The sequence below is a fragment of the Thunnus albacares genome, chromosome 8 (assembly GCF_914725855.1).
Source record: "Thunnus albacares chromosome 8, fThuAlb1.1, whole genome shotgun sequence".
Taxonomy (NCBI): domain Eukaryota; kingdom Metazoa; phylum Chordata; class Actinopteri; order Scombriformes; family Scombridae; genus Thunnus; species Thunnus albacares.
In genome coordinates this window covers 30,129,206-30,157,121 of record NC_058113.1, presented here as the reverse complement: position 1 = coordinate 30,157,121, position 27,916 = coordinate 30,129,206, and the positions used below count along the sequence as shown (strand labels likewise).

The following is a 27,916-nucleotide window of genomic DNA, read 5'->3' as shown; positions in this document are numbered from 1 at the left end:
CTCTATCTCTCTCTCTCTCTCTCTCTCCCTCCCTATGTGACTCTCTACCACCCCCCTCCAATCTCTCTCAACCAAAATAATAAAATGCTGACATCTCAAAGTGCCGTCTGTGTGCCTGTCTCAGCGCAGCAGAGCTGAGAGCTGAAGCCTGACAGAGAGAGAGAGAGAGAGAGAGAGAGAGAGAGAGAGAGGAGGGGGGGTGTTGGGGGGTGGAGTGGGGGGTGGGGGTACAACTCTCTCCGGTCTCTAACTGTAGGCTCTGCCTTGCCGAGGGGCTTCAGCACTGCGCTTCTGTGAAGGTAGGTGTGAGGCTGCTTCCTTCTTTCTCTGTCGCTGTGTGTGTGTTTTGGGGGGATCTCGCCAGCACGCCGGGGTTGACCAACACTTTAATCTTTCTCTCTGGGTTGCCTGTTTGGGGGGCTTCATTTCTTCAAGCCAGAGCTTCTTGTGAGATTCTGGGTTTGTGGAATAGGACAAAGTTGCAGCATGAATATGGGACATATGAGTTAATTGCTGTCCAAAATTCAAGTCTTTCTGTGCAGAAGTTTGGTGACTTGATAGTGAACTTTTCAGGCTGAAATGATCAATTTATGTCACTTTATGGAAGGCTCTTTTTTCCCAGCTGCAGCTTCTGCAAAGGGCCAGCCAAAAGAACGAAATACTGTCACTCAAATGAAGCTATCAGTATGGTATGTGGAGGGGTTAAGCTTTCAAATAGCTGTCCATCGTTGTGCAGTTAATTCGTCACAGGGGATTTGGAGATGTTGTCTCAGTGGGCTGTAGAGTTTAGAGACCGGGAGGGTTAAGTTTGCCCTCTGCCTGTACATCCCCTCCAGCTAAGACCCATTAGTGCCTGACATTTGTATATCTGAATTGATCAAATTGTCTTTTTGTGATACAAAAATAAGGTGGGTGGCCTTGTGACAATGTGACAAATATGTCTCTGTGTCTTAAAAAACATTTCCACGTATAGCCTCTTTTGAATATTTGCATCAGGGGCTTGCAGGAGGTGCAAACTGGCACTGTCTTTTGTTAAAATATTATGAAATCAAACTTGTAAACTTCTCGTTGGGTGCAAAGTCTATGCAGTCAAGATGTTCACGGGGGCCTCAAAATGGTTCCTCTGACACAATCTGAAGGAACCTAAGGCGGGGAGGATTCACACGGCTGGAAGTAGCTGACTTGTGAAGCTAAAATTAAGCTGAGGGCTGATATGGAATGTTACACTTGGGCGGTAAGACGTGGAGAAGGCGACCTGTGGATGGTGACAAATCTGGTGGCAGAAAGAAGACTTGGTCTGGTCATTTAAAAAGCCTCTCCACCCCTGCTACTATTACAGAAGAAATACACCTCTGCCCAAAGAAAAGAAAAAAAGAAAGAGCAGTAAAACTAAGAGGGATGACTTCAAAGTTTATTTTCTGCCCTAGTTAATACAAATGCCCTGGAACAGGAGCCGAGTGTAAATCATTTTAGAGCATTTATGAGAGTATAACCTTTGTCACTGTGAAATCTAAACTCTTGTAATGGTCTTGGTCTACTTATTAAACTAAAGGGTAAATCCTCACTGTTGCTCGCCTCAATGCAGTGCTTTTCAAATTACCGAATCTCCTTCCCATTAATGTTTAATGGATGAGAACAATACAAAACTATACAAGCTCACATGCCCTTAATCATGGTTTTACTGCACGAATCTCCAAAATAAGTCCCCCTTTTTCCCAGACTTCCACTCATCTTTGCTAAAAATAAAAAAAAATAACTGTCAGCGTGTTCTTCAAATGACTTTGTTAACTGACAAACTGAATCAAACTGAAGCACTAAGCCATGAAATAATTTTGTAACTTTACCCTTTACCCCATCAACAGATTGTTGAGAATGGAAAACCAATAATGGTTGCAATAATCATGTCATGTTAGTTGTAATTTTTGACAATGCAACCCACACCTCATGCAGTTAAAGTGTGATTACATTAGCCCTCTTTTGAACTAAATTGCCTCTTCATTCATTACAAATACTGTGCACTGACAATATAACACTATATTCATTAAATGGAGGTTTAATCTGCTTGAATGATGGACTTTGGCTGATGTGAGACGTCCCTATTTGCTTGACTTCCAGACACTTCCGTATTATGAAGTGCCAAGTCGGATATGTTGGAGCTTCCTTTGGAAAAAATGAAGTGAAAATGTTCTATAGTCTATCTGGCCACTTGAGCTTTAGTTCTTTGGATATCCGTCTTGATTTTAGTTTTTATATGACATTATTAATCATTTTTAAAAAAAGCAAAACCTACAAAGATATAAAAAAATATATATTTGAAAGGATTTATATTATATTCAATAGACTCAGATTTGATCAAATGCAACTGAACTTCAGCCTCACATGGAAGTGTAAATTATAAAGAAGCTCAATGTAAACTTTATTTCTTAAAGCTGTGGTCACACCAGAGACTTTTATTTTCTGCATTTTCTGCAAATTCACTAATCTGTTTTTATACATACATATCCCTTACTCACCAATATGTGAAACATAAACCGCTCCGTTGTCAGTATTCTATTCTAAAGTCGTGACTGTTATGTGAGCCACTGACGCGCTCAGCCTGTTTGCAAGAAAAAGTGGATGAACATTTCCACAACAAAGAGAGATTATACTTTTTATTTATTTTGAAGGAGACGGAGGTCATATGACAAAAACAAGATGACGAGGAATTAATACATTTGTACATCAACTGTACTGAGATAAACCATCGTGTCTAATCATCCAGTAAATTAAAAGACAGTACTTAAATTCAATTAAATTCATTTTCAGTTGTTGTTCACGTTGTCAGACAGGTGATAATTCTACTTATTTATTACTGAGGTTGTAGTGGGTGGTAGTGGTGCGCTGGAGTGCATTATATTGAAAAGAGTTTCTAATATTAGGTTTAAATAAAGACGTAGCAGTGCATAAAGAAAATAAATGACTATGAGCTTAATCTTTCCTCTTCACTTTGATGGTGTGAACAGCGTAGGAATTATAGCTTTAGTTGTTACTTGTGACTAAAGGTCTCCAATTTTAGTGGATCAAAGATCATTTGACCAAATAAAACAAACTTAAGTAATGATATATAATATTTGGTGTCAAACTGTTTTTAGTCATTGATTGATTGATCCCAGAGGACACTTATATCTCTCCTGGTGATTCTATGCCAGACCTGAGCTGGAAACTGGACTTTTGCCTTTGGTCTGATTTTCGGTGAGTGACACACCTGCTCAGCTGGACTGAGGTCAGGTGAATGACATTGCCAGTGGAGAACATCCCACTGCTGGGTCATAAAAAAACTCCCTGGCAGCATTTGCAGTACATTTAGGATAATCCTCCTCCTGCATTGTCCTAAAATGACCTAAAAAGGGGGGCTACAGTTGCTTCACTGTTTACCCAGTATGGATGTGAACACAAAACTACTTAAAACCAAGTCAGCACTCTCAGTTTCAGTCATTGTTTCATTTCAAATGAAACATGCTGGTGCCAAAACAACATAAATGTGTCACTGTCTAAATGATGGACTCTACTCTCTATTTGCCATCTGATAGTTTCCCCCTGGCTGTTTACAGGTTATCCTGGTGCAGTCAGAGGGTGAGTTTATGCATCAACCTACCAATGGAGGTCTCACACCTGTCAAAAAGGGACACATGACATCCATTACATTATTTAGAACATTTCTTTGCTTTGTAGTCTGCATGCACAAACCCATTGCTGGTAATATACACATTTGTGAACACAAAGACCACACTAGATCTTAATAAACCAACAATGCATGTCAAAACACCTCTAATTCTTACATATATGACTGAAGAGGGTCCAGTTAACTCACTTATACCATGAATGTAAACACAATACAACATAGCATTAAATCTACCTTGAAGACAAGCAATTGCACCATAAATTGAAGTCTCTAGTGACACAAAGTTTAGCTAACAAGTAAGCCTGGTTAGCTAACGTTAGCTGCTTCCACGCTAGCCTCAAACTGAAAGGTTGGTTTTGGAGTGAAAAGCACAAAAATACAATGTTACACGATGAAAGCTGTGAAACATCCAATGCACAACACAATATAGCATTAAATCTACCTTTGAATCTAGATAAATTGGACTTTCTTGGCAGATGCCGTTGCCGTTGAAATGTTCCATGCATGAAGGTCCTTCTTCTCTGAAGAAAAGCGTTTCTTGTCCGAAGGACAAATCTGTGGGCACATTTTACAAATCTGTGTGCATGGTTTACAAATCTGTGGGCACGAATAATGAATCTGAGAGCACGGTTCATAAAATGTGCACACAGATTTACGCTTGGATCTTTTTTTTCCCCCAGCAAACCCCAGGGGGGCTCTGTAGTATTCAGCATTAATTTTATTCACTGCATTTTCGTCACAGCTTTAGCTCTCAGGTTTTGTATGAATTGAGGCTTCTCATTAAATCTGAGTTGTCTGTCTCTCTGTCCCTTCTTGTTCCTCACTGTCCTGGATAGTTGTGATTATGACATTAATCTCAGGAGAATAACATTTGCTCATTGTTGGAGTAATGAAGAGAAATTCTAATCTGACTTGTTAAGGAGTCACATGTAGGTTGAATGTCTCTGACTGTACAACTTGTTCCAGGTCAGAACTTGTTTGTTTGTTCTTGTCAGACCCGACATCAGACCTGTGTCACATGTGAGGAACTAGCATACTTTCAGTTACAGTTTGAACATAGTAAAAGTGGTTGAGATGCAATAAGCTGTCGTTAATCAAAACTCAATAAAAGTTAGACATACCAGGCTCAACTCATGTCACCACTTCCATAAAGAGAGCAGCTGCAGGTGCAGGAGATGGTTGAGATTTTGACTGGAAAAAGAAGCATTCAGAGCCAGCTGGCAGCGGCAGGTGACAGCCACCACCATCCTCCACTCCCAGTTTGTTTTGGTTCATATAGAATTCCCACTGGGACTGCTGGGGACAGATGCACATTCAGTCCAGTCTGTTTCCAGTGTGGTTGGAGGCTTCCTGGAATGTGCCAAATTAAATGTCAAAACAAATGAAAACACAAAGTTCACTCTTGCTGTTCAGTTTTCAAGAGTGTATTATCTGCTAGTCTTTGTATTTGTTCATGTCTTACCTATTGTATATTTCAAAGCTGACGACAAATATTCCCCAGGACTGTAAATATGTAAAATATTGATTTAATTTGGATTCGTACCTCTCTGTAAAAATCTAAAACAGGAAATATAATTTCATGGAATCCCAAATCAAAGTCAACATGAACCTTTGATAAAACTGTGTATAAAAGTATTAAGCTTTTCGAGTCTTTAACTGGCAGGCTGATATGCAGTCTGTAGCCCTCACTGTAAGCTCAGAACAATGAGCGAGGCTCAAAGGCTTGTCTGCAGGCAAACCACAGACTGTTCTTTGCATTAAAGCTTCTATATGTAAGAATCAGAAATTCCTTCTCATTAGTGACACCGGTGACTGAGCTGCAGTCAGCATCTTGTTGCTCATGCTTGTGCTTACTCTGAGAGCCAATCCGCACTGCCCAACCTGCAAAAATATGTGTTAATCAACCACCTGAACCTGACCCAACCCGCAAACCGCCAACTTTTTTTTACCGACTGTGTTTACCAAACACCGGTAGACTCCGTGAGCTGTGGCCGGGGAGCAACATGCTGCGGTTTTGTTTTGAAATGTGTGCTTATTACAACCTTTGGACCACCAACAGAAAAAACAAAAGGGGTAAGCTATGTTCTGTTATCACTTTGGAGCTTGTTTTCTGCTCCTTTTCTGAGGAAATAATGTTTTAGATGTGTATGCTCAGGAGTGGACGATTTGTCATTGCGGGAGTGTTTTGTTGTGAAATGTGTGGTGATCATAGACTATATAAAGTATTTACATAGTCACTGTGATGTCACCTATTGGTTTCTGAAGAGCGGTTTTGCCACTCTGGCCATCGCCATCTTGGCAGTGACTGAGTTCACCTCACTCCCGGCCAATCCAAAATGGGCAAATAGGTGAGCCAAATGGCTGAAACAAGCCACCAAGCAGCTGGCGGACCTGTCACTCAAAGCAGCCATGTCCATCATTATGCATAACTTTACAGCTCAATAAAATTTAAACGGGTGAGTTATAAAAAAATTCACCCCCTGTACAGTTGTCATGAAAAATTAGCTATAGAGACCAAAACCATTTTTTGTACCAGGCTGTAAACATGTTTATTTCTGCTGTAAAGTTGGGCATTTTAACATGGGGGTCTATGGGGATTGACTCACTTTTTGAGCCTCAAGTGGCCATTCAAGGAACTGCAGTTTTTGGCACTTCCGCATTGGCTTCATTTTTCAGCCCCAGAGGTTGCTGCTTGGTGGTGATTGACGGAGGCAGCTAGCTGTCTCATTAGCTGGAGAACTAATATCTGCAGGGTGTTTCTAGTCAGATAGGACCATTTTTGTTGTGTTGTGTTTTGTCGTTATGCTGGTTGTTTGTTGATGTTAGTGGGAGAGAGGTAAGGCTCACAGAAAACCGTCCTTCACACAGAAATCAGTCCACAGGCTGTTACAGACAACAAAGAAAGTAGGGGAAGGTATTACTCATTGGCAATAAAAAAAAGATTAATACATGTAAATTGATTCACAATTCTTATATATAGGACCTTTAAATGAAGTATAAACACTGAGAAACTATAAAAGGAAAGGTTTAGGTTATGGCTGATATTAATTATTACTCATTTTCAACATTTAAATGCCAAAACTAGATTTGGGATAGAGAATTCCAGACAAATGTTTCTGCAATACTAGCTCAAATCTGCGAAAACAATGGCATCTAATGTCAGGGAGAAAACTCCAATATACTGACAGTGATAAGAGATAAAGATAAACAAAGAGAGAGAGATTAACAAAATTATATAGTATTGGTCCGATTGAAAAAGGTTTGTTTTTAACTTGTCTCATGATATATGACTAGAGTCTCCTCTTTCTTTAAGGTCACTTATGAAACCAGTTTGGAAATCACAAATTACTGCAGGCACAAGAGGTATCTGTTCTGCTCTTTTCATTTATCCCAATGGACACAAGACTATCACAGTTTGACACTTCAAAATAACCTTGTAAAAATATAGTATAATGTATGATTGACAACCAGTGTTGGGCAGTAATGCATTACTTTGTAACATGTTCCAGTAATGTTATTACTTTTTTCAGTAATGAGTACTGTAAAGCCCATGGCACATCAATCAAACATTCTCCAACAACAGGGAACATTCTAATGTTGGCAGTTGTCTAAAAAGTTTCTTTGAAAACTAGCTGCTCATGGCACCCTGATCGAACAAAACAAACAAAACAGTTGACCAAACTTAACAGGTCAAACAGTTGACAAAAAGTCAAAATGGAAAGTGAAGAGGACATCTACTGTAATTTAGAGCAAGACATATTGGAAGAAGATCTGGAGCAGGACAACACAAGGGAGCTTTTCATCTTTGTCGTGAGCTGGAAAATGAAGACGGATTTTGTTTTGTAATCTTCTCTTGATTCGCACCAGAGCAGTACTACAGGCTGTTGGAAATGGTTACACCACTTATAAGATGTCAAAATACTAATCACAGGGACTTCATCTGTACAGGGAAGCGACTGATGGTCACTTTGAGGTTTTTGGCAACAGGTGAGTACCAACTAGGCTAGCTTAATCGCAGCGCTGTGGCGGCAGTGTGTTTTCAGCTTAAGAGTCTTCCAGCTTGAAAATGGTGGTAAAACCTTTCATCCCGCACAAAAAGTGAGTTGAGTCTACATAGATTTATCCTCCACCTTGTCCTGAGCCTCCTTCAGGCCATAACCACCACAAAACAGTGCGTGTCAAAACACCTGCCCCTATTCTCTATCTACAACCCCCACACCGGCGGCTAGGCACACATCGATGTGCTACCCCTAAAAAAACTTTTTTTTTTTCCACAGAAAAAGCTGTTTTGTACTTCAATACAATGTTGGCCCAACTAAAGTGGGTATTTACTAGTTGGTTGCTTGCTTTTCACTGTAGTTTAAACTATTACATGGATGTAGGAATGCTACACGACCATTGTTTGGTTCACAGAGCATATTCAGTGTATACGACTGCATGCACTGAACCGTAACATCCGTACCATGATGGTTCGGGACAAATACACATAACATTACACCCCTACAACTCACCCATTGGCATTTCATTGTCCTGTGCTGTACTCATAGAACTTGAGTTACGTCTAGGTAACTACTATATTGACCAGCTGCAGCGTGATGCTTCTTATTGGTGCCAGGGGTGGCACTTGATGTGTTGAGGTGGTGTGTTTTCAGCTTCCCCTCATCCTTTAAATCTCCTCCATCTTCCTCAACACTCAGTGTGATCCCGTGTTTGTGTCATTGGCTTTACACATTAGAGCCACACAGAGCAGATAAGAAGCTGTTAGGCATTAAGGAACATGTTTTTAACAGGGGTTTTTTATAGTTTTAGTTCTTACTGTAGTTAAATAAGGAGTTTGCATTCTCTTTTTATATCTCTGCCAAGCTTTGCATTTCTGTCATTCATATTAGTTGGTTTGTATTCCAGCAAATAAAGTTAAAAGAAGCCCTGATACAGGAATACTTTTTTCTCTGCTAATGTGATCAAAGATGTTTAGAATTTAAATCAACTGGAGCGTTGCTGAAAGCTGAAACATGATGCTGCCCTTTTGTGTCCATATTCTAATCTAGAGTGAGTATCTACTACTGTACTGGATAGGAAAAGTTGAGCATCTTATTATAATTTATTTCTAACAAAGAAACTGCCTTGAACTGTAGACTTGTTACTTGACAACAGTACAGATGCTTGGTCGCCATGGAAAATGATTCCAGTACCTGTAATGACCTTGCAGTTACTAAACATAACATGATTTTTGTAATTTTCGGACATTTTTATACTGTAATACTGTTGAATGTCTATGTTAAACATAGTCAAAATTCTTGAGGTGAGAATATGTAGAATTTAGCCTTCAAATCAAAATCCAGGGCTTCAGTTTGCTATGAACGCTATGTTAGCAAAGTTACCTCTACTTCCCCAGTCTTTGTTGCTAAGGTTATTCATGTTCTCCACTCACATATTTCGGATCAGATTCGAGTTTGAACATGTACAGATGTATCTGAGAAGTTTATTTCAAGTACAGAAAGAGAAAAAGAAGCAAAATCCGACTACTATTGTTTATTTACGTAGCCTCTGGAGCTGGTGGAAGTTTCCTGAAGCTGACCAATCAGAACAGAGTGGGCTCATCGGGATGGGGGGGGGGGTCTTAAAGAGACAGGAGCTAAAAACTGCTTTTTTGAACTGTAAATAATGATGAAAGATATTCCAGTAGAGCCCCAGAGTAAAAATACCTGGAACCTGACCTGGAAATGAGCATGATGTGTCCTCTTTAAAAGTGTTTCTCTGATATAAATTCAGAGTACACGTCTCAAAATTTTAGGCTCAGAGAAAAATACTGCATATCTTAAATATGCACATGATTCATTGAAGGTATTGTTTCACCAGCCATACGGTGTTAAGCATGTGAGTACAGACAGTCATGGGGAGTATCTACATTATGCATGTGTGTGTGTGTCTGTGTGTGTCCTCTCTAATATAATGTAATCTGATCTGTGAATCCAACCAAACAGACGTTACCTTGAGACGAACAAGGTTATGATTACATGGTGTTTGTGTCACTGGAGCAAAGCAATGCAAGGTACACAGAACAGAACAGAGTAGAATAGAATAGAGTGTCCAAGCCTAGCATGTCTGATAACATTCATTAATTGCAGGGTTATCATAGGTCCTGGAATCGTTTTGGAGTACCATTCCCATGGCGACCGAGCTTCTGTACTGTTGTCAAGGAAACCTGATCATTTGGTTGTGGTATGTCAGGACCTTATGCTCTACTGTATAAGTCTTTGACTTGATCTGTTGACACCACAACCTCAAAGTAACAACACCTGCTGTCTTGATTCACTTTTACTTTACATTCAGTTTTTCATTTGAAGGACCACAGACAGGACACAGAAATTTCAGTATTAGTATAATATATCTGCAGGGGGGATAATTGCCAGGTTTGCGGTCATACCAGTTACTCCTTGATTACTATATCAGATGCTGAAATTTGCTCTTTATATAATAAAGCAGCATTCATGTGGAAAGCTGAGAGACTGACAGCAGAGAGACAGGTTGTAGTTCTGATTCACATCTGGAAGACCTACATTCAAATTAACTTAATTTGAATGGAAAATCTCAAACAAAACTTCTGACTCACATGGCCGACCTCTAAGTCAATGTCAGTGGAGCTGATGATGCTCTCATATCTGGCTAAGAGATTTTATTCATGTCCATATACATCCATAACTCTACTGTGCAGAGTCACTGGAATAGCACAAAATAAATTCTGTTGCAGTGGAAATTCCAATATTTTGGAAAGTTTTCAGTAGCTTTAAGACAGCTGTGTATTACCATTTCATGAGACACTTTTCTGGGCTTTCTGTCCTGATGAGAATAGCTCTCTCCTCTTTATTGAGAATTGCCTCTTCAATACTAAATCCAGTTACTAGATAATATTATTGAGGTTGTTGTAGGGGCTGGCGGAGGTAACAAATGTTTATGTAGTAGAAGAAAAGTTGTACTGATGGAATTCCTACTTGTTGTACACATTAAACATGACTCAAAATCCCTTTAATCAATCCAATATACGCATGATTATATACTGATGCAGAAAGCCATCTTCTGTAAAGTTCTTGAACTCTTGTTGCCATCACAGATGTTAACTGTTACTGACATTGTACAAGCAGATTGGCTGCATGAAACCACATTCTGACCCGGACCGTGATGGGTTTTCTTCTCTGGCCAAGTTGGGATGAAATTTGGACTGAAAATGAAAACATTGGACCTCAAACCTGATAGCTGCATTACTCATACTTTGACCCAGAGGTATATGTATGCTATCGTTGTGGTATTTCCTCGTTTGAGGGCCCTGCGGTGTAGTTTGAACTCACTGCTCTTTGCTGTATCAAGAGACTGTTTTTATATTTGTCTTTAGGTGTTTGTGGCTTTTCATCACTGGGTGTAGATAAGCTTCGGGTGGGTCCACTACTGTATGAACGAGTGTCCGTCAATGATAAATAAGGGATCGCACTTTCCACCCTTCTCTTCTCTCATTCTGCTATTCTTAGTTGCTGTGTGGTGAGCTAAGGGTTTAGAGTTACAAAGACCTTGCTCTCTCTCTCTCTCTCTCTCTCTCTCCTTCACTTTCTTCACTTCTCCGCCTCTTCGCCTTTCAAACCGCAGGGCATCAGCGGTTTGTTGTTCACCTCTCATGTGTTTTTAAGATGAAAATAAGGCTCACGTAAGCATGTGATGGAAGCTGCTGCAGCATGTTTATACAGACTTTCTCCTTCTGAGTTTTGCAGATGTATTATTGGAAATGCATCTATTATTATCATCACCACATTATTGAAGTGCTCTGGATAGAGCAGCTGATAAGCTCAATAAAACTATTTGGCAAGGACGGCGATTCACAGTCAGGGAGCCCCAGTGGTCCATGAGAGGATTCCAGGGGGTTCCCAGGTAAAATATCATTGAGTGTGCATAAAAAGGTTTGGTTTTTGAATATTCTAATCGGAGGTTTCATGTTTTCCATCTGCTGTGTTATCTGTTCACTAGAAATTTCCTAGGACTGTGTGTTATCAAGCAGCAGTCTGTTGCTCAAACTTCTTCTATTTACGATATGATACAAACTTGATATGATATGATATGATGTGATACGATACAGTGCGATGCTGTACATTAAGCATAGAAACAATAACATACGGTATAATATAATATGACACAAGATTATACGACAAAATATTGTGTGTTCTGTTTTGATGTGATATACAATATGAAACAACTGTGACAGGAAATTAAATGAAACAATATGATACAATATGATAAAATACTGCATGTAACAATACAATATAATACAATACAGAAAATACAAAACAATACAATACGCAATAATCCAATATCCAATATGATGCTGTACAAAAAATGCAATAAAATATGTACAATATCATAAATGATAAACATGATAAGATATCATATAACATGATTCTGTACAATGTGATGTGATTACATATAATACTTTATGATATGGTACAAGACAATATTGTTATGTAATGATACAATATACAATATTATACAATAAAATAGTGTACATTATCATACAATGCGATTTAAAAAATGGTATGAAACAAATTTTATACAGTACTATACCTTTCAGTACAATACAAAACAATACTGTACATTACGAGGCAATTTTATACTGCAGAATATGGTATATGATGCTCATACGGTATGAAATGAAACAAAACAATACTGTACAATACAATGTGAAGCGCTACAATATGTAGATATGTCAGCTTTTTGTCTTGCATCAACAGGTGCCACAGTTTGTCTAAAGCAAATATACTGTTAATGTATGAAATGTATAAAATATCACTATAATTACATTAAATTGTTCCAAATACATTCAAACTTTAGGGGTTTTTGACATGAAAAAAAAAATACAGCAACTCACTAGTCACAAGTCATGATGAATTTTGATACATGAACAGAGGTTAGGGTGCAGATTCAGTTCAGTCCTTAAGTACTAAATGATCAGGGATGTTTTGGATGTCACACCAAGAACACAAGAAGAAAGAAAGAAAGAAAGAAACAAAAAATCATTCTCATTGTGAATCACCCCTCCTCTCTGTCTCCCCTGTCTTCTCCCACAGTGCCATCCCACCCAAGGGTGCGTAGCAGTGTGTATGAGTGAGTGTGTGTGTATGTGAGCCAGAGCCTCACGAGCCATGTCGGATCCCAGGGACATTGACGAGGATGCCATCCTCAAGGGCCTCAGCGCTGAGGAGCTGGATCAGCTGGAGTATGAGCTGCAGGAGATGGACCCCGAGGTACGGTGGAGTGCTCGATTAGTCTTAACCTGCCAGGCAGTTGACTTGTGATCACTTTCTCTAATGCCACAAGGCCTTAGTGGTCAGATCTGATGCCTGAGGTCCTTAAATCCTTCATGTTTTTGTTCCTCCAGGTGGTCAATCAGTCTGTTCTGCAGCTACTTGATACCACTGTCTGAGGAACAAAAACCTGCAGGATACAGAAAATCAAAAACAAGAAGTTTCAGTTAGACTTTCCTGCAATGATGTCTTCCTTTCAGTGAACCCACCAGTGATTACATTTGTAATGGACACAAGAAGTGAGCAAAGAAAGGCCCCTGCAGCCAGTAAAAGGAAGTGTTGCCACTACAAACTTTCCGTAATTAAAATAATGAAAGAAAGTGCTTCAGGCCTTTCTTCCTTTCAACGACAACCTGTCCAGCAGAAGTTCTTCAATTACATCTTAGATTTCAGTGTTTTTAATTCTGAAACTTAAAAATCAGCTCACATTTGTCGCCAGTGTTCTCGCAAAGTGCACCTACAGCGTGTGACCTATGTGATGTAATGTTGCTGTGCATTGTGGGACACTCAAACTATGTCTGATTACTCTGGGAAACCAAGTGCCACAGAGAGCTGGGAGAGAAACCAAAACTTATTGTGTATAATATGCACATAACAAAATGAAAAACCACAGATTTAAAAAATTACCTAACAGTTATGTACATAGCTTAAACTGGTATACCCACTGCAGAGTGGTGTTACTTGGTTATTGCAGTCAAATAAAAACTAATTTCAGTAATCAAAGAAATTATTGCCGAAGTGTTTTCCATCTTCTAATGATAGATGAAAAGATCTGGATGTGGCAACACTTTGCTCACTTTCTACTCTCATTTAATCCACCCGGGCACTAAAACGATGATCCCGTCTCTCCCTGTTCTCCAGTCTTAATGCCACATCAACATAACATTTGACCTCCTGTTCTCCCAGAATGCCATGCTGCCAGCTGGTCTGCGGCAGCGTGACCAGACGAAGAAGAGCCCGACGGGGCCATATGACCGTGACGCTCTGACCCAGTACCTGGAGAAGGAGGCCCTGGAGCACCCGGACAGGGAAGACCTGGTGCCCTTCACTGGGGAGAAGAAAGGTGGGAAGAACTGTCACATAATATTTAACATAGCAAATTTACTTTTGCATTAATTCTTCTTGAAGGCAGGATTTTTATGAGTAACACATACAGAAATATAAACCACATGATCCTGTAATGGTGGAAAAAACTATTTTGTACTTTTTGTGCACAAGCAGACAACATTAGAGTTATTAAAGAATTACAGTATATATGTATTGAATGGTCACAATAGCTGTTAACCTGTTTACATAAATCTCCACAGGTCTTTTCTTTGTCATCAGATAGCTGTTATAGTATTGCACTTTGCGATGCACCGCTGCACAGCTGCACTGGCTCTTAGTTTCAGATCTGTGCAGGGTTTTTGCAGCTCATTGAGTTTTGAGGCCATTTCCATCATAGTCGCACAGGCTGACATGTCCGATCTATACCAGGAAAATGACTTAATTGAGAATATTTGTACTGCAGTTCCTGTGCAACTCATCTAATGAATGGAAACTGATAATAATAGAACGGGCATATGTAGGTTCTGTCTAAAATTAGGGTTTTTCAGAACAAAAACTGTGAAGATGAATGAGCACAGCACAAAGAAAAAAAAAAAAGATAAGAAAGCACAATCTGGCTCCAGTGGAAAATTAAGTTTATTAGAGTTGCTCCACAAATCCGTGATAAGCCCGGGCTTACTCGTGTTTTGGGAAACATGATCCGAACAGAGCTTTTACCAAAACAGAGACAAATTTATGGCTTGAGACTTTCAGCTCGCAGAAATCCCATTAAGATCTTTAATTCTATGTCAGATGTCGCTTTCGGAAATTTTGGTTTGCAGACTACACATGAATACAAACATCAAAAATGTCAATCATCAATGCAAAATTACTTTTTTCTAAAATACTGGAACAACAAACTAAATCCTCTCTCCTCTCACTCTGTCTGGCCTTTTCAAATGCTTATTTCTATCCAGCTCTCACTTCTCTCCATCATCTATTTACAACAAAACTCTTCCTTCCTGTCTCATTCCTGATCGTCTCTGTCTGTTTTGCCCTACTTTTCATCTCTTTACTCATCTGTTCTTTATTTCTATCTCCAGGAAAAACCTTTGTGCCCAAGGCAGCGGCAGAGATCCCTGAGCATGAGCAGGTGACACTGGAGCCGGAGCTCGAGGAGGCTCTGAAAAACGCCACAGATGCAGAGATGTGTGATATTGCAGGTTAGACAACCACCATAACTACTAGTAATAGTAATAGCAGCGGCGGTAGTTCTCCGTTCATCTAGTCATTTCACTTTTTCAGGTTCACTCAGTGCCCCATTGCCACATCAGACACATTCAAAATATCAAAAAGCCTATATCTTGCTTTGGATTTTATTTGCACACAAGAAACACGCAGTTCATGTTATTTCATTCAACTTGTTTTTGACTCCTTTTGTTAATTTCCTCAATATTATTTTGTGTTAATAGAGATGCAATTCATTTATATGGGATGGGTGTGAAGGGGTAAATGACAGGAGAAGTTTGGGAACCACTCTTTGAGATAATTTGAGCTGTGATATCACAAATCATGCTCATAGGTCCAAATTTTAAACTCTCGCCACTTTCAGCAGACTAATGCAAAAACAGCTTTCTAGATTCAAGATTCAAGCTTTAGTTAATTGTCATTTTCTTGTGTGCTTGCATACACACACAAAAACCAAAATGCTGTTCCTTCCAGGCCACAGCAGTGCAAAAACAACAAAAAGGATTAAAATATGTATCTAAAAAATCCCTTAAAAATGATAAAAACATATAAATCCCAAGAGTGAAAAAGAAAGAACAGTTAGCAGCACAGTGCATTTAGAGAGAAAGTGTATGTTTTAGTTCGATGTTGACAGCTGCTGCATGTGAATGACCAGCACTGATAGTAGGGTTATATAATCCATTTTGCTGTCTAGAGAACAAACATTAGCCAGCATGATTGTTGGAACTGCTGGTCTGTATGGATTAGCAGTTTTTAGCCTAGCTCGCCCGGCTTCCGCATCCTGTCGCACTGCTTTTGGTGTTTCCTCTCTGGCGCAGCTCGGCCGTGGTCTCCTTTGGGCCCACTGGGCGTAGCAGACCAAGCTCACTCAACTGATTTAGCTCTCCAAGCTACTATTTTGGCCACTCTTCATTTTGGAGTGGTTATTAGAGATTGGAGAGTAGACTCTCAAAGGGCTAAGCCCCCAAGTGGAAGTGGAGTCACCCACCAGGTTGACTCACTGCCACAATGGCCATCAGCGATGTAACGATGATATTCAAGCTGAAATGAAGACCAGGTTTCATTGTCACACTGGGATTTGATTGACTCTTCTTCCTGTCATCTGTTTGTCCTCATGCTGCTTCACAGCAACAGGTGCTTATTAACCCATTATGACATACACTGCATAGTGTGACCTCAGTGACTCTGTGACCCAGATAATTCTATTTTACAGAAGTTATACAGTCTCTCTGCTGTTAGCTTCACATTGTTTGCCTCAACACTGAGACAGCTCAGTAGTCCCAGGCTAACAGACATGGTCAGACATGCGATGGGCTCCAATTCCCCACGCTCAGCAACACAAAAATAAATAAGCCTGGACTGAGGCCACCAAAGGAAGGGTGGAGTGGACGTGGGGATGGCGGGGGCAAAGATACAGTATCTGTTTGTAACAGACAAGTGGGCAGCAACTTTGTTCACAGATAGAAAAGCCACAGCTTTTCATGTTTCCTGAACCTGAAAATCATATTATTGACGCTTAGAATCAACAGTGTGATGAGAGAAGCATCTTGTTTGGAGTCATTTGGAAACATTTCTTTATTGAAACGTCATTTAATCAATACAGGAGGTGTAGATTTGACAATTTATTCATGTACTGGAGCTGATCTTTAAGTAGTACGCGCTATAGTAGAATAATTCCTTGATCACAAGTATTACAAGCAAACATTAAATTACATTACAGGGTGTTGTCTGCCCATCAACTGTACATGACAATTTGCCATTTGGCTAAATCTGATACAATTACATCATAATTATGGTAATTAAAGTGCCTTTTCCCAAATATTTCCCCTATGTATTTAGCTACAACAGCTAATCCAGGGGGTTTAAGTCAGTGTTGGATTAAAAATTATTTCTTTAAAATTGAAGTTTATTTGCAAAGCTTTAGGAGGCGTATGTTGCTTGTTCCAGTAAACACAATGTTTGGATGTAGTCTGTCTTTCCTGAATCTCCACATTAGAGGTGGTGAGCACAAAGTAAGAATGATCTATACTCAGAATGGACACAATTATAAGAGTGAGACCTAGTTTGAAAAAAATAACTTAATTTCCCTTTAAGTTACAGTAACTGATGTATCAGACTTACTGATTCACCTGAAAGCCATAAATATTATGAAACCTTCTACATGTGTATAATCGTTACGCTGAATAAATGCTAATGATATTATAATTGAGATTCAATTGAATCATAAACCATGTTTTCTTTATTGAGTGTGATCCTTTGACCACCCTGAAAACCCGGCCACACTCCTCTGACAAGCCAAACAGGCAGGCAGGCAGGCATCCGGAAAGGCAGAGCAGGGGAGCCTGTTTGTCCGGCTCCATCAGCCTGTCAAAGAGACCGTTCTAACCCTGGACAGAGTCCAGATGAAGATTAAACCTCAGTTAGCCTGTGTCAGTCTTTTGTTTAGGCTTTTTGGCAAACAGACTAAAAGGGGATGAATAGCTTGGCCGACCTGCTCCATGAGGCCAGAGAGAGAGAGTTAAGTCACCGTGAAGACTTAATTTTCACGTTTTATTCATGATATTAACACGTTGCTATATTGGGCTTTCTAGTTATCTGCAGTCTAGTTTGTGCTGCAAAGCTACTGTGGGTTATTCTCAGGGCCAAACTGATGACGTGAGGGTGTTCATGGCCAGTAACGCCCATCTGAGCAGGCAGCTGTCTCACTGGCCTCCCTCTCCTCACAAGGCCCTTCCCATGGTTCCCCACACCGGGTCAGGAGGCTGGTGGGTGGGAAGGTGGAGGGGTGGCTCCTGTCACGGCAGTTGGTGTGTGACACAGTTTGGTGCCGGCGGGTTACAACAAGAGCATGAAAAGAATCAGCATGTCTGCCTCCTCGTGGTCATAAACAGTAAAAACAGGAGAAATCTCAACATTACCAGTTCAGTGAACGCAATGTGGAAAATATTCACTCATTCATTCATTCTGGGTTTAAGTGTAAAAATGTAGGAGACATTTTGAAGAAATTATTCTGTTTTCTTTCAACACATGTAAACACTAATTAGTCTACTACTAATAAATCAAATTTCAAATTTTAAATAAAGTTAGAATAGTTAAAATAGTGAAAATAAATCAGCTAGTTGGTTGAAAGTAAAATATGATACCAGTGGTGGAAAGTACCTTCTTCACTACATTTGGGAGATAATACTGTTTATTTACAGATTTTACATATTCAGTTTATATAATATAATGCTATAGATTGAACTACCCAATAGTATACTGAATAAAATCATATAAATTGGCGCCATTTTGACCAATTTTAGCATCAAAATGCATCATTAATTAAATGAAATAATTTAGCACTCTGAAAGGGACCATTCTGCTTAAAAATACTCTTACTTTTGATACTTAAAGCTACTGTAATCAATATTTATATATTAATAATGGATCAAGTGACTACCTGTATGTGAATGGGATCGCCATCACTTGACACTGCGGTTCCCTACAACTCTGTCAAGCTTTTTAGCGTCCTTTAGCTCACTGTTTTGGTTTTTACAAACTGCAAACTTTCTGTTTTGGATCACTTTCCAGACGCAGCTGTTTTCAGTTCAAAAAAGCCTCGATAAACCCTCTGTGTGCTTCCTGTCAAGCACTAAACAGCAGACAAAGTTAGCATTTAGCGGCTCTAGAAACACATATTTCTCCAAGGGGTTGGTGGACACCAAAACGGAGAAAAATTTAGAGTAAATATTACACTTTTATCCACCAGGTGGCACATGACTTCAAATCAATATCAATGTTCCTTTGTGTCTGTTAAGTGTGTAGATAAGCCACTTTGTTCTAGCAAGTTAACCAAATCAACTTAAGAGGTGATAATATATCAGACTTGTGTTTACAGCTTGTTGAGCTGCCCCCAAGTGGCCAAAAATAAGTTAATGCACGTAATTTTACTTGAGCAAAATTTTTAATTCAGAACTTTTACTTGCAATGGAATATTTTTACACCGTGGTATTAATACTGCGTGATTCATTTTGTGTGCTACCTTGTGCTTTTAGTGTGTTTTTGTAGTTTAGGATCTTTTTAACTTGTGTAAAGAGTCTTTGAGTCTTAAGCACTCTGTAAATTAAATGTATTATTATTAGTAGTAGTATTAGCTAATAACCAAAGGATATGAATAGATTCTCCACTATGGCCAATTCTATGACAGAATGACGCATTGAGAGGATTTTTTTTCTACTGTGTATTTTAAGAGCAGTTACAAAGTAAGAATTCAACATAGTGTATAAAGTTCATATTCTATCTCAGATAAGAAATAGTTTTATATTGTATGTCATGAAAAATGCACCAAAAATGTACAAAAAGTCTCTGAGACTTAAGGGTCAAATCTATCTTCCCAGTTCATTCTCTATAGACCAACACTGACTCTTCTTTCTCTAAACTGTGTGTGGTCTTTAAACATGAACATGATATCAACAGATGATATCACAGAGAAAGTTATTTCCACCCTCTCAGCCAGAAACATGTGTATTAAGTGTGTAAATATGTGGTATCATTATTTCCTCCGGGCCCCTGGAAACTGTGCGATCACAGCCTGTGACCGAGTTTCCTGCTGAGCTCAGACAACAACAATATCCTTATCTCGTCAAACAGACACACAGAGTTGAGCCACACATGAGCTGAGGCAACACCTAACTCTTTTTGTTCAAAATCTCTTTTTTTGTCAAAGTCAGAAAGTTGCAAATGCAGCAATGGAGATGATGCATAAATCGGTGCTGCCACAAAGCAACGGCACAGATTGGAAAAACAAACATGACAATTAAGAGTACAACCCAGGACATACAGTATAATCTCACTCAAATATCACAGATATTTTTATCTTGTCTTCATAGTGACTGTTTTTCTTGTACTTGCAGCTATCCTTGGAATGTACACCCTGATGAGCAACAAGCAGTACTACGACGCTTTGGGCACCCAAGGAACCATCGCCAACACAGAAGGCATCAACAGTACGTATGACCCGGTTTTATCAACATTTTCCTTTTTTTTTTTAATGGCAAAGATATTTTATGATCTACTATTGACACTGATAAGATGATAAGTTAAAAAGTTCACCACTGGTCAGATTCTTCATCTTGTTTACTTATTATTTGATCAGAAAATGTCCTTATTTCAATCATCATTTCGCTTATTTTACTGTACTTAACATTACAAAGTTCTTGCACATCTGTTTTATTTGAAGACTATATTAAACACATGCATTTGTGCACACAATAAGAAATTAGAAAAAAAGCATTGTTTTGTAATCGGTACTGAAACTCAGGTATGGTATTAAATGGCTTTAAATGTTCTGGACAGTAAGTGATTGGAAGTTACTGTATATAAACTATATGAAGAAAAAGAAAAAACTAAATATCAAAGGAAAATTTCATTGTCATTTCAATGAAGGAAGGAATGCAACCGTTGAACTCGATTACAGGCCGATCACGATCCATGAAAAAACATTCAGATATAGTATAGTGACCATAACATTGCACTACGGTTTGTCACTCTGTAGCCTAAGCTGTTACGTTGTGTTTTCTTTAGGTGTAGTGAAGGCGGATCCGTTCAAAGTCTTCCCCGATGAGCCGCCCAACACCACCAATGTGGAGGAAACCTTGGAGAGAATCCACAGTAACGACAGCAGCTTGACTGAAGTCAACCTCAACAACATCAAGGTCAGCCCAGCAAGAAGAAACGGATCAAATGACCAGTGTGTCTTGTGTTCCCAAATCGCTTTTTAGACCCACACAGTTTTACTTTTTGCTGTTCACAAGCTCTGAAAGTGACAATCATGCTTCCTGATTAACAAATATTTAAAAAAGAGTAAAGGGTTTAATCAGTGAAATAAGCTGCTGTAGCGATCAGTCGATTGGTAAAACCTGCAGATCTGTGAGCCTCAGCCAAAGCTCGTAAAGGTGAAGCCCCTTTGTTTGTGTTGCAGGACATTCCCATCCCAACGCTGAAAGAGATCTTTGAGGCGATGAAGGGAAACTCTCTCGTGGAGTCTCTTAGCATCGCCGCAACCCGTAGCAACGACCCTGTGGCCTACGTGAGTACATCGTTTTGTGCGACAGCCGACGAACACTATTTATCGTCATTGTTTTGTTCTTTATAGCCTATATTTTCTACGTCTCTGTGTGTCAGGCATGTGCTGAGATGCTGCAGGAGAACACCAGCTTGCAGAGTCTTAATATCGAATCCAACTTCATCACTTCAGACGGCATGATGGCGATCATCAAGGCCATGGCCAACAATGCCACACTGGTGGAGCTCAAGATCGATAACCAGGTATGAAATAAAACATTACAACTGTGCACGTTCTGCACAGTAACTAATGCGGTGACACATAAATAATAAATATGTCAGATTTAATGTATTTTGAGGTGTAATCACCTTGTGTTAGTCAAGCATTATGAGCATGCGTGCAAAACTGAAAAGCACCACTTTCATCTTGAAAAATGTTTAATAATTGATTTTTATCCAATTATACATTCACATGATGTAGCCAAAGTAATTTTTTATGCACTTTCCTGATACGGTTGACAGTCTTTTTGAATGAGCTGCTTTTCGTCTTCTCTCCGGTACAGAGGCAGAAGTTGGGAGACTCAGTTGAGATGGAGATCGCCTCCATGTTGGAGAACAACTCCAGCATCCTCAAGTTCGGCTATCACTTCACCCAGCAGGGTCCCCGCGCCAGAGCCGCCATGGCCATCACACGAAACAACGACATGAGTAAGAAACGGATCTTCTTGCCTGCTTAGAAAATCAATTTTTAATGTGCATGTAGAGTTCTGGAAAGATAGAGGTAAATATTTATTTAATCTGATCTTTCTTCTCTCTGCAGTTCGCCAGCAGAGATTAAGATGAAAGCAACAAAGAGCGAACAGAAGAACAACCCCTTCAAGCGCCTGGAGCCTGCAAACAGACCGCCGTCGACAACCTTCTGCTAGCTTGTCAGTGTGGAGCACAAGAGCTGAATGAACTGCCAAACATCCATTTCATTTCATTTCATTTCATTTCATTTCATTTACCGCAGCCAGCTTTGTGTAGACTGCTGAATTCATCATAAAGGAATGTATAGGTCACAAGCAAAATGTGAAGTGTCTTTTTTTGTGCTTTTTAGTTTTGTGCGTCGCCTAAAAAATCATCCAAAACAAAAGGTTAACCCTTTTCATTCATGAAAACATTTTCAATATGGTGCTATCTGTGGGAAGAAAACTGTAAATACTTTAAATAAAATATATATTCAAATATTTTTTGTAAATGTTTGGCAAGTTTAATTTCATTGTTTCTACACCTTATTTTGACATGAGTATTTTATATTGGATATATGAGTATTACTCTTAACCGAAGCAGCACATACTTTGGTGCATTTCAGTATCTGCTGCTACAACTAGACATAATTGTTTAGCAGAAGCTCACAACAGGTGATCTTCTAATTCTTCACCGTTAATAATCTGTATTAGATCCAGATGATGTGTCTAGTGAATAATAAACATTAAATGATGATATTCCCCAAGACTGATGTATACTGCAGCATTTTAAGGATGAACTCTTCATGTTAAGAAATGCAGCGCTTTAATCCCTTAATGTCTCTCCTGATCCTCTGACTTCCCCCAAGCACCTGAGCTATTTTTACCACCCCAACCCCGATGTGAAACATAACCTAGTCCACTGGTCTTGAGTTACCTTGTTCCAAATATAAGAACCAACTTTAAGAGGGTCGGACGAATGGTAGAGGCGGGGGGGGCACCCGTGTGCGCCCGTAGAGATTTATGAACAGAAACAGCTGCTAACCTCTGAGGATTTTGACAGCATTGCTTAGGTTCCTGCCTTCCCTCCGTCCCTTATTTTTTAAAACTTATTTCTTCATTTCTTTAAAACACTCTGACTTAATGTCAAGTCTGACATGACCACGTAATAAACAAAAGGTCATATTCAAAGCCAAGCAGGCTTCAAGGACATTTGGTACCTTATAATGATTTAAAGTCAGCGTCACAGTCTATTCTGGGGGTTTTCCTTTTTGATCATTGTTTGGCAGTAAAACACAAGTGTATTTTTGGATTGTAATGCTGGGTGCCATGCATGCTGTGACAGATGTGTTTACCATATTGTGTTCCTTTATTTTCCTTTATTTGTCATATTTGCATCAGAGGACTATGTAAGTTGTAATGCTGTAAGAGCAAATATGATATTAAAGGTAAAAAAAAAAAAGATTATTTTGACTTCAAAAGATTGTACTTCTCTCATCATAACAAGTGTTTACACGCATACTGCCAAGTCTCCATGACGTGTGGGAAAGATCTTCAACATATCAAGAGCCTCCCCATGAGGCGGTGATGCTGTGAGCCCCAAAATAATGAAGTGAGCTTGCTTTAGACACGCATTAGTGGTGTCATCAGAAAGTAACCCATGCTAAGTCCTTCTGCCCCCTTTCACTAACCCTGACGGTGTTATCCAATTTATACCAACTCTACAGGAAGAGGCACCGAACGAACACCCTGTGAAGAACACTAACCGGTGGCTTCACTACCCAAATTAGCACCAATACCGCCCATCTGCTGCTGATTTACGGTTAAGCTGACTAAGGATTAGTCCTACCAGAAAGAGGTGATGGAACTAAATTGAAAGGCACGAGACAGGAAATAAAGGGGGATGAAAATAGTCTCACCCCTTCTATAGGTGACGAGTCAAGCGTTTGTTCAGTTTTCATTTCTGTTTTTCTGTTCCTGAGGGGTCCATGAGCAAGACATATTGACGCTGATGCTGGTGAGGTTAACATACTCAAGTCTGTAACACTGTGTAAAGTCACAAGAGAGCAGCGTTCAAGTGACATCTTGCCTCCAAGGTGGAACAATTTTTAATTATATAGCCAAATGTCACAATTTTGCTTCAGGAGGGTTTACAATCTGACAAGCATATCATATCCTCTATCCTAAGGCCCTTCAAGTGATTATAAAAATTATAGTGATAATAAAAATTGGTGTTGCTTTAAAGCACCAGTGTGTGAGATTTAGTGGCATCTAGCGGTGAGTTTGTAGATTGCAACCAAATGAATACCCCTCCCCTCACATTCACCTTCCAAGTGTGTGGGAGAACCTACAGTGACCACAAACCTTGCGAAAAAGGCGAAAGTGTGTGGTTTGTCCATTCTGGGCTACTATAGAAATATGGCGGTGCAACATGACAGGCTCCGTGGAGGGGGACCTGCTCCCTATGTAGATATAAAGGGCTCATTCTAAGGTAACAAAAGCACCATGATTCTTATTTTTGTGGGATTAAACACTAATTAAAACATACTTATGAATATTATATTCCATTTCTGCAAAGTCTGTTCTGCTAGATGCCACTAAATTCTACACACTGCACCTTTAATGCACAGAAAGCAAAAGCCGCACACATTGCAAAGTGTCTTTTCTGATAGTGTCAGTGTGAGGTCTCTGTTGGGATTTTTGAAGTTCTACACATAGTGGCTTTAAAATAATGGGAATTTGATCTAAAAGCATACAAGCATAAAAATCATTTTCTGAGCTAAGAAAGTAAAAAAAAGTCACTTTTCATGTAATTGTGAATTTAATAGCACAGTAAAAGGACCAACAGATGCCACTGATGATCAGTGGTGACTAACAGGATTCTCTTACAACTTATCAGCAAAGTGAAAGATTTCTGGATTGTAAAAATCTGTTAAAAAAAACAGTCCTTGCACATGCAGCTGTTTCAGAACAGCGCTGTGGCCTCTAAACGTACCACTGTGGTACAAGTTAATCTGTGTTTTTCCGCACATTTTTCAGTCCTCTCAGTGACTTGCAGGTGGAGGGGCGAGCGAAGGAGGCTCCTCCTCATCTGAATCAAACTCCACATTCTCATCTTTAACCCACTGGCCGCTCCGGTCTTGCAGCCACCCGTCACTACAAAAGCACAAAGCACGATGAAATGCACTGAGAATTATGAGATTGACATTGAACTGACATCCAATAGTGAGAATGTACAACTTTAGCCATTGTTGCTACGTTCCAGGTCAAATAAGAACACAATCCTGTACCTTTTCAATTTGAGGTAATGCTCCAGCTCTCTTCTCCTCTGGGGTGTTATAGGCTCTGCCTCCTGTGTCGCTGCAGGCTGAGATCCTTCTGTGTGTTTTGATGGATACGACTCTTTATTGGTTACAGAAGACAAACCGTGTCCAGACTTAAAGCACGACCAGTCCTTGATCTTTGTCAACACAAAGTTAACTAAAAGATTTCCTGTGACAGATTTTACCTGCTGTGCAGCTACTAGAACTGCTTGGTGATAAGTTGTTTGAAACTTCAGTTGTCCGACATGCTTTTTCTTGTGCAGATGGTGTTTTGCCGCAAGCGCCCCCACTGGGATCTGAGCCGATGCTCGCTGGTCCTTTTTCAGGTTTTGTACTTAAAAAGAATGATAGAATTTTATTATGTGTTTTTCCTTTTCTAAGATTTAAAATATACGTGGACGTGTACAACATCTCACTCACCTGGTTTTTCTATGGCAGCTGTTATATGGTACAGTCTTCAGTAAAGCATGATGGGTGAGCTTCCGTGTTTGTTCCAGTAAAGGGGCTGAAGTGGAGGGCTCCTATAAAAAACAACAAGCTGTATGTGGACTTGTAGAAGTGTCTCGATGACTAATGAACACTCACTTAGTATTAGTACTCGCTCAAGTGTTGTTTCTCTGACATAAACCCCACAACAAACAGTTGGCAGGATATAAAATGTCAGAGTCATACGGTAGTCACAAGGGCACCACCCAAAGCCTTTGACGCAAGATAACAACACGGATCAACAGCCTCAGTTAGTCAAAGAACTAAGACCGAGTTCATTCTGCTGAATTATCTGACTAACTCTGTCTGTCTGTTGTTACTGTTTTCCAGAAGCAACTTTTCTGTACATGTATCATCATGTTCTTACCAACCTCTTTCCTGTCTTCAGCTTGGACAAAGTTTTCCTGTTGCCTTTTTGTTATTTCATTCTTCAGCCGTGCTTTCTTGCCATAGAATGACTTTAATCCTGAAAAAACAGAACGTATAAAAAGTTTATTTTCATAGTCGTGCATAATTACTTTAAGATGTACATATCTATATAGTAATAGTGGGCGTTATAAGACAATATGAATTTGTCAACCTCAGAGATTTTGGCATTATACCATGGTAGCTATCGTTGTTATATGGCTGGGAGTATTATGCCACTGTGGGTAATTTAAATGGTTTTGCACCATTGAGATGAAGTGACTAAATTAATCAGATATTCAATTGATTTGTTGAATTAGTCAAAAACAGACTGTCTTGTTATTTTATGCATACACAGTTTCTCAATTGATGTATCTCAGTCATGATGTAGATATAATGGTTCAGTTGAAACTTACCCATAAATAATAAACAGTGTCAGGACAAAGCACTTGTATAAATAATAAGGAACACAGTACTTTTAACAGTAAAAATACATCTTATAACTCAACAACTATGCTGAACATCAGCTATTAGTGGTGAACTGCAAACTTGGGTTAATTTTGATGGTTGTCAGTATGTTTTTCATATTTCTACAGTCCACATACTTCTTAAAGCAAAACTATAATTTTACTTGGAGATAAAACAGTGATCTAAATCATTCATACTGCTTAACATCACTTCTCTAGAGCAGCATTTTAACACTCAGACCAGATACAGAGATACATTTTACACCTAAAGTAGACCAGAATACAATGCTGCTACACGACAGGCTGCACAGTGAGAAAGTTGCAATATCGGTAATCTTAGGAAAGATGTGAAACAATAATTAAAACAATAACTCTCTCACCAACATTTGAGTCTGGTTTGAGTTCATAGCGTTTAATGTGTCACCTTCTAGATGCCTTTTCCCGTTCCGGTGGACTGTCAACATGTCAACGGTATCAAACACCGGCCGGTAGGAGCACACAAGACAAGTGTATCTACAGAGTGAATTAACAGATAAAAATGTAACTTAATGCCATCAATTATTTATGTGTTTAACAATCTCAAGTTACACGAGTGCCCACCTAAACATGGCGTTATAAAATCTGTGTTCAATTCACCTTCCATTTTTCATAAGTGCTGCTTCATCTTCTGGAATAAAGTTAGACAGAAGATCGGCAACCCGACGTTTCTGAAATAAACGACAACAACTCTGAGTAACAAACCACAGGACAAGAGGTTATAATTCAGTTTCAAACAAGCATCACTCGTTCATTCAGGTAGCTGGTCAGCTAACAAGATGCTAACAACAACAACAACAGGCATAATCTCAACTATAAAAGGAGATTTAAGAAATAAAATAAAGATTTACCTTCAGGATGTTTAACTGACTCTTGTCATCACCTTCCCTTTTAAAAGACATTATTATGAATGATCATCTGAAAAAGAAATGTCAGTAAAGATTTAGCTAACTAGCTAGCTACTTCACGACTTTGTGCGAGCTACTTTTCTCATAGCAATGATGTCTTCATGTAAAAGAGAAAAAATGGGAAAAATTAGTTTCCTATTTGAAAATACCGTTCAGCCCAACTTTCCGGTGGTGAATTGTTTTGTTTTGTTTTTTAGTTTTTTTTTGGTTTTTTTTGTTTGTTTTTTTTTAACCTCAAACAG

The 27,916-nt window shown here is 39.3% G+C and overlaps 2 protein-coding genes across 4 annotated transcripts; one reads left to right on the top strand and one right to left on the bottom strand.

Annotated features, from left to right (window-relative positions):
• Nucleotides 1–205: 205 nt before the first annotated feature.
• Nucleotides 206–23,516, top strand: tmod4 (tropomodulin 4 (muscle)). Its single transcript, XM_044359061.1, has 10 exons — nucleotides 206–299; nucleotides 12,769–12,945; nucleotides 13,912–14,068; nucleotides 15,135–15,254; nucleotides 20,172–20,264; nucleotides 20,842–20,972; nucleotides 21,239–21,346; nucleotides 21,442–21,585; nucleotides 21,885–22,029; nucleotides 22,142–23,516. Exons 2-10 carry the CDS (start codon nucleotides 12,844–12,846, stop codon nucleotides 22,162–22,164), a joined length of 1,023 nt encoding a protein of 340 aa, XP_044214996.1. The 5' UTR covers nucleotides 206–299; nucleotides 12,769–12,843; the 3' UTR covers nucleotides 22,165–23,516.
• scnm1 (sodium channel modifier 1) lies at nucleotides 23,155–27,781 on the bottom strand. Of its 3 annotated transcripts, none has more exons than XM_044359062.1 (8): nucleotides 27,618–27,781; nucleotides 27,367–27,437; nucleotides 27,155–27,243; nucleotides 26,230–26,324; nucleotides 25,793–25,893; nucleotides 25,558–25,706; nucleotides 25,340–25,460; nucleotides 23,155–25,205 (listed from the first exon to the last, which is right to left on the bottom strand). In XM_044359062.1, the coding sequence occupies exons 1-8, from the start codon at nucleotides 27,666–27,668 to the stop codon at nucleotides 25,094–25,096; spliced, it is 789 nt and encodes a 262-aa protein (XP_044214997.1). In that variant the 5' UTR covers nucleotides 27,669–27,781; the 3' UTR covers nucleotides 23,155–25,093. The 3 variants fall into 3 exon arrangements, with proteins under 3 accessions (XP_044214997.1, XP_044214998.1, XP_044214999.1); XM_044359063.1 differs by having other exon boundaries at nucleotides 25,340–25,451; XM_044359064.1 differs by having other exon boundaries at nucleotides 25,340–25,427; nucleotides 27,618–27,779.
• Between the last annotated feature and the right edge of the window lie 135 nt (nucleotides 27,782–27,916).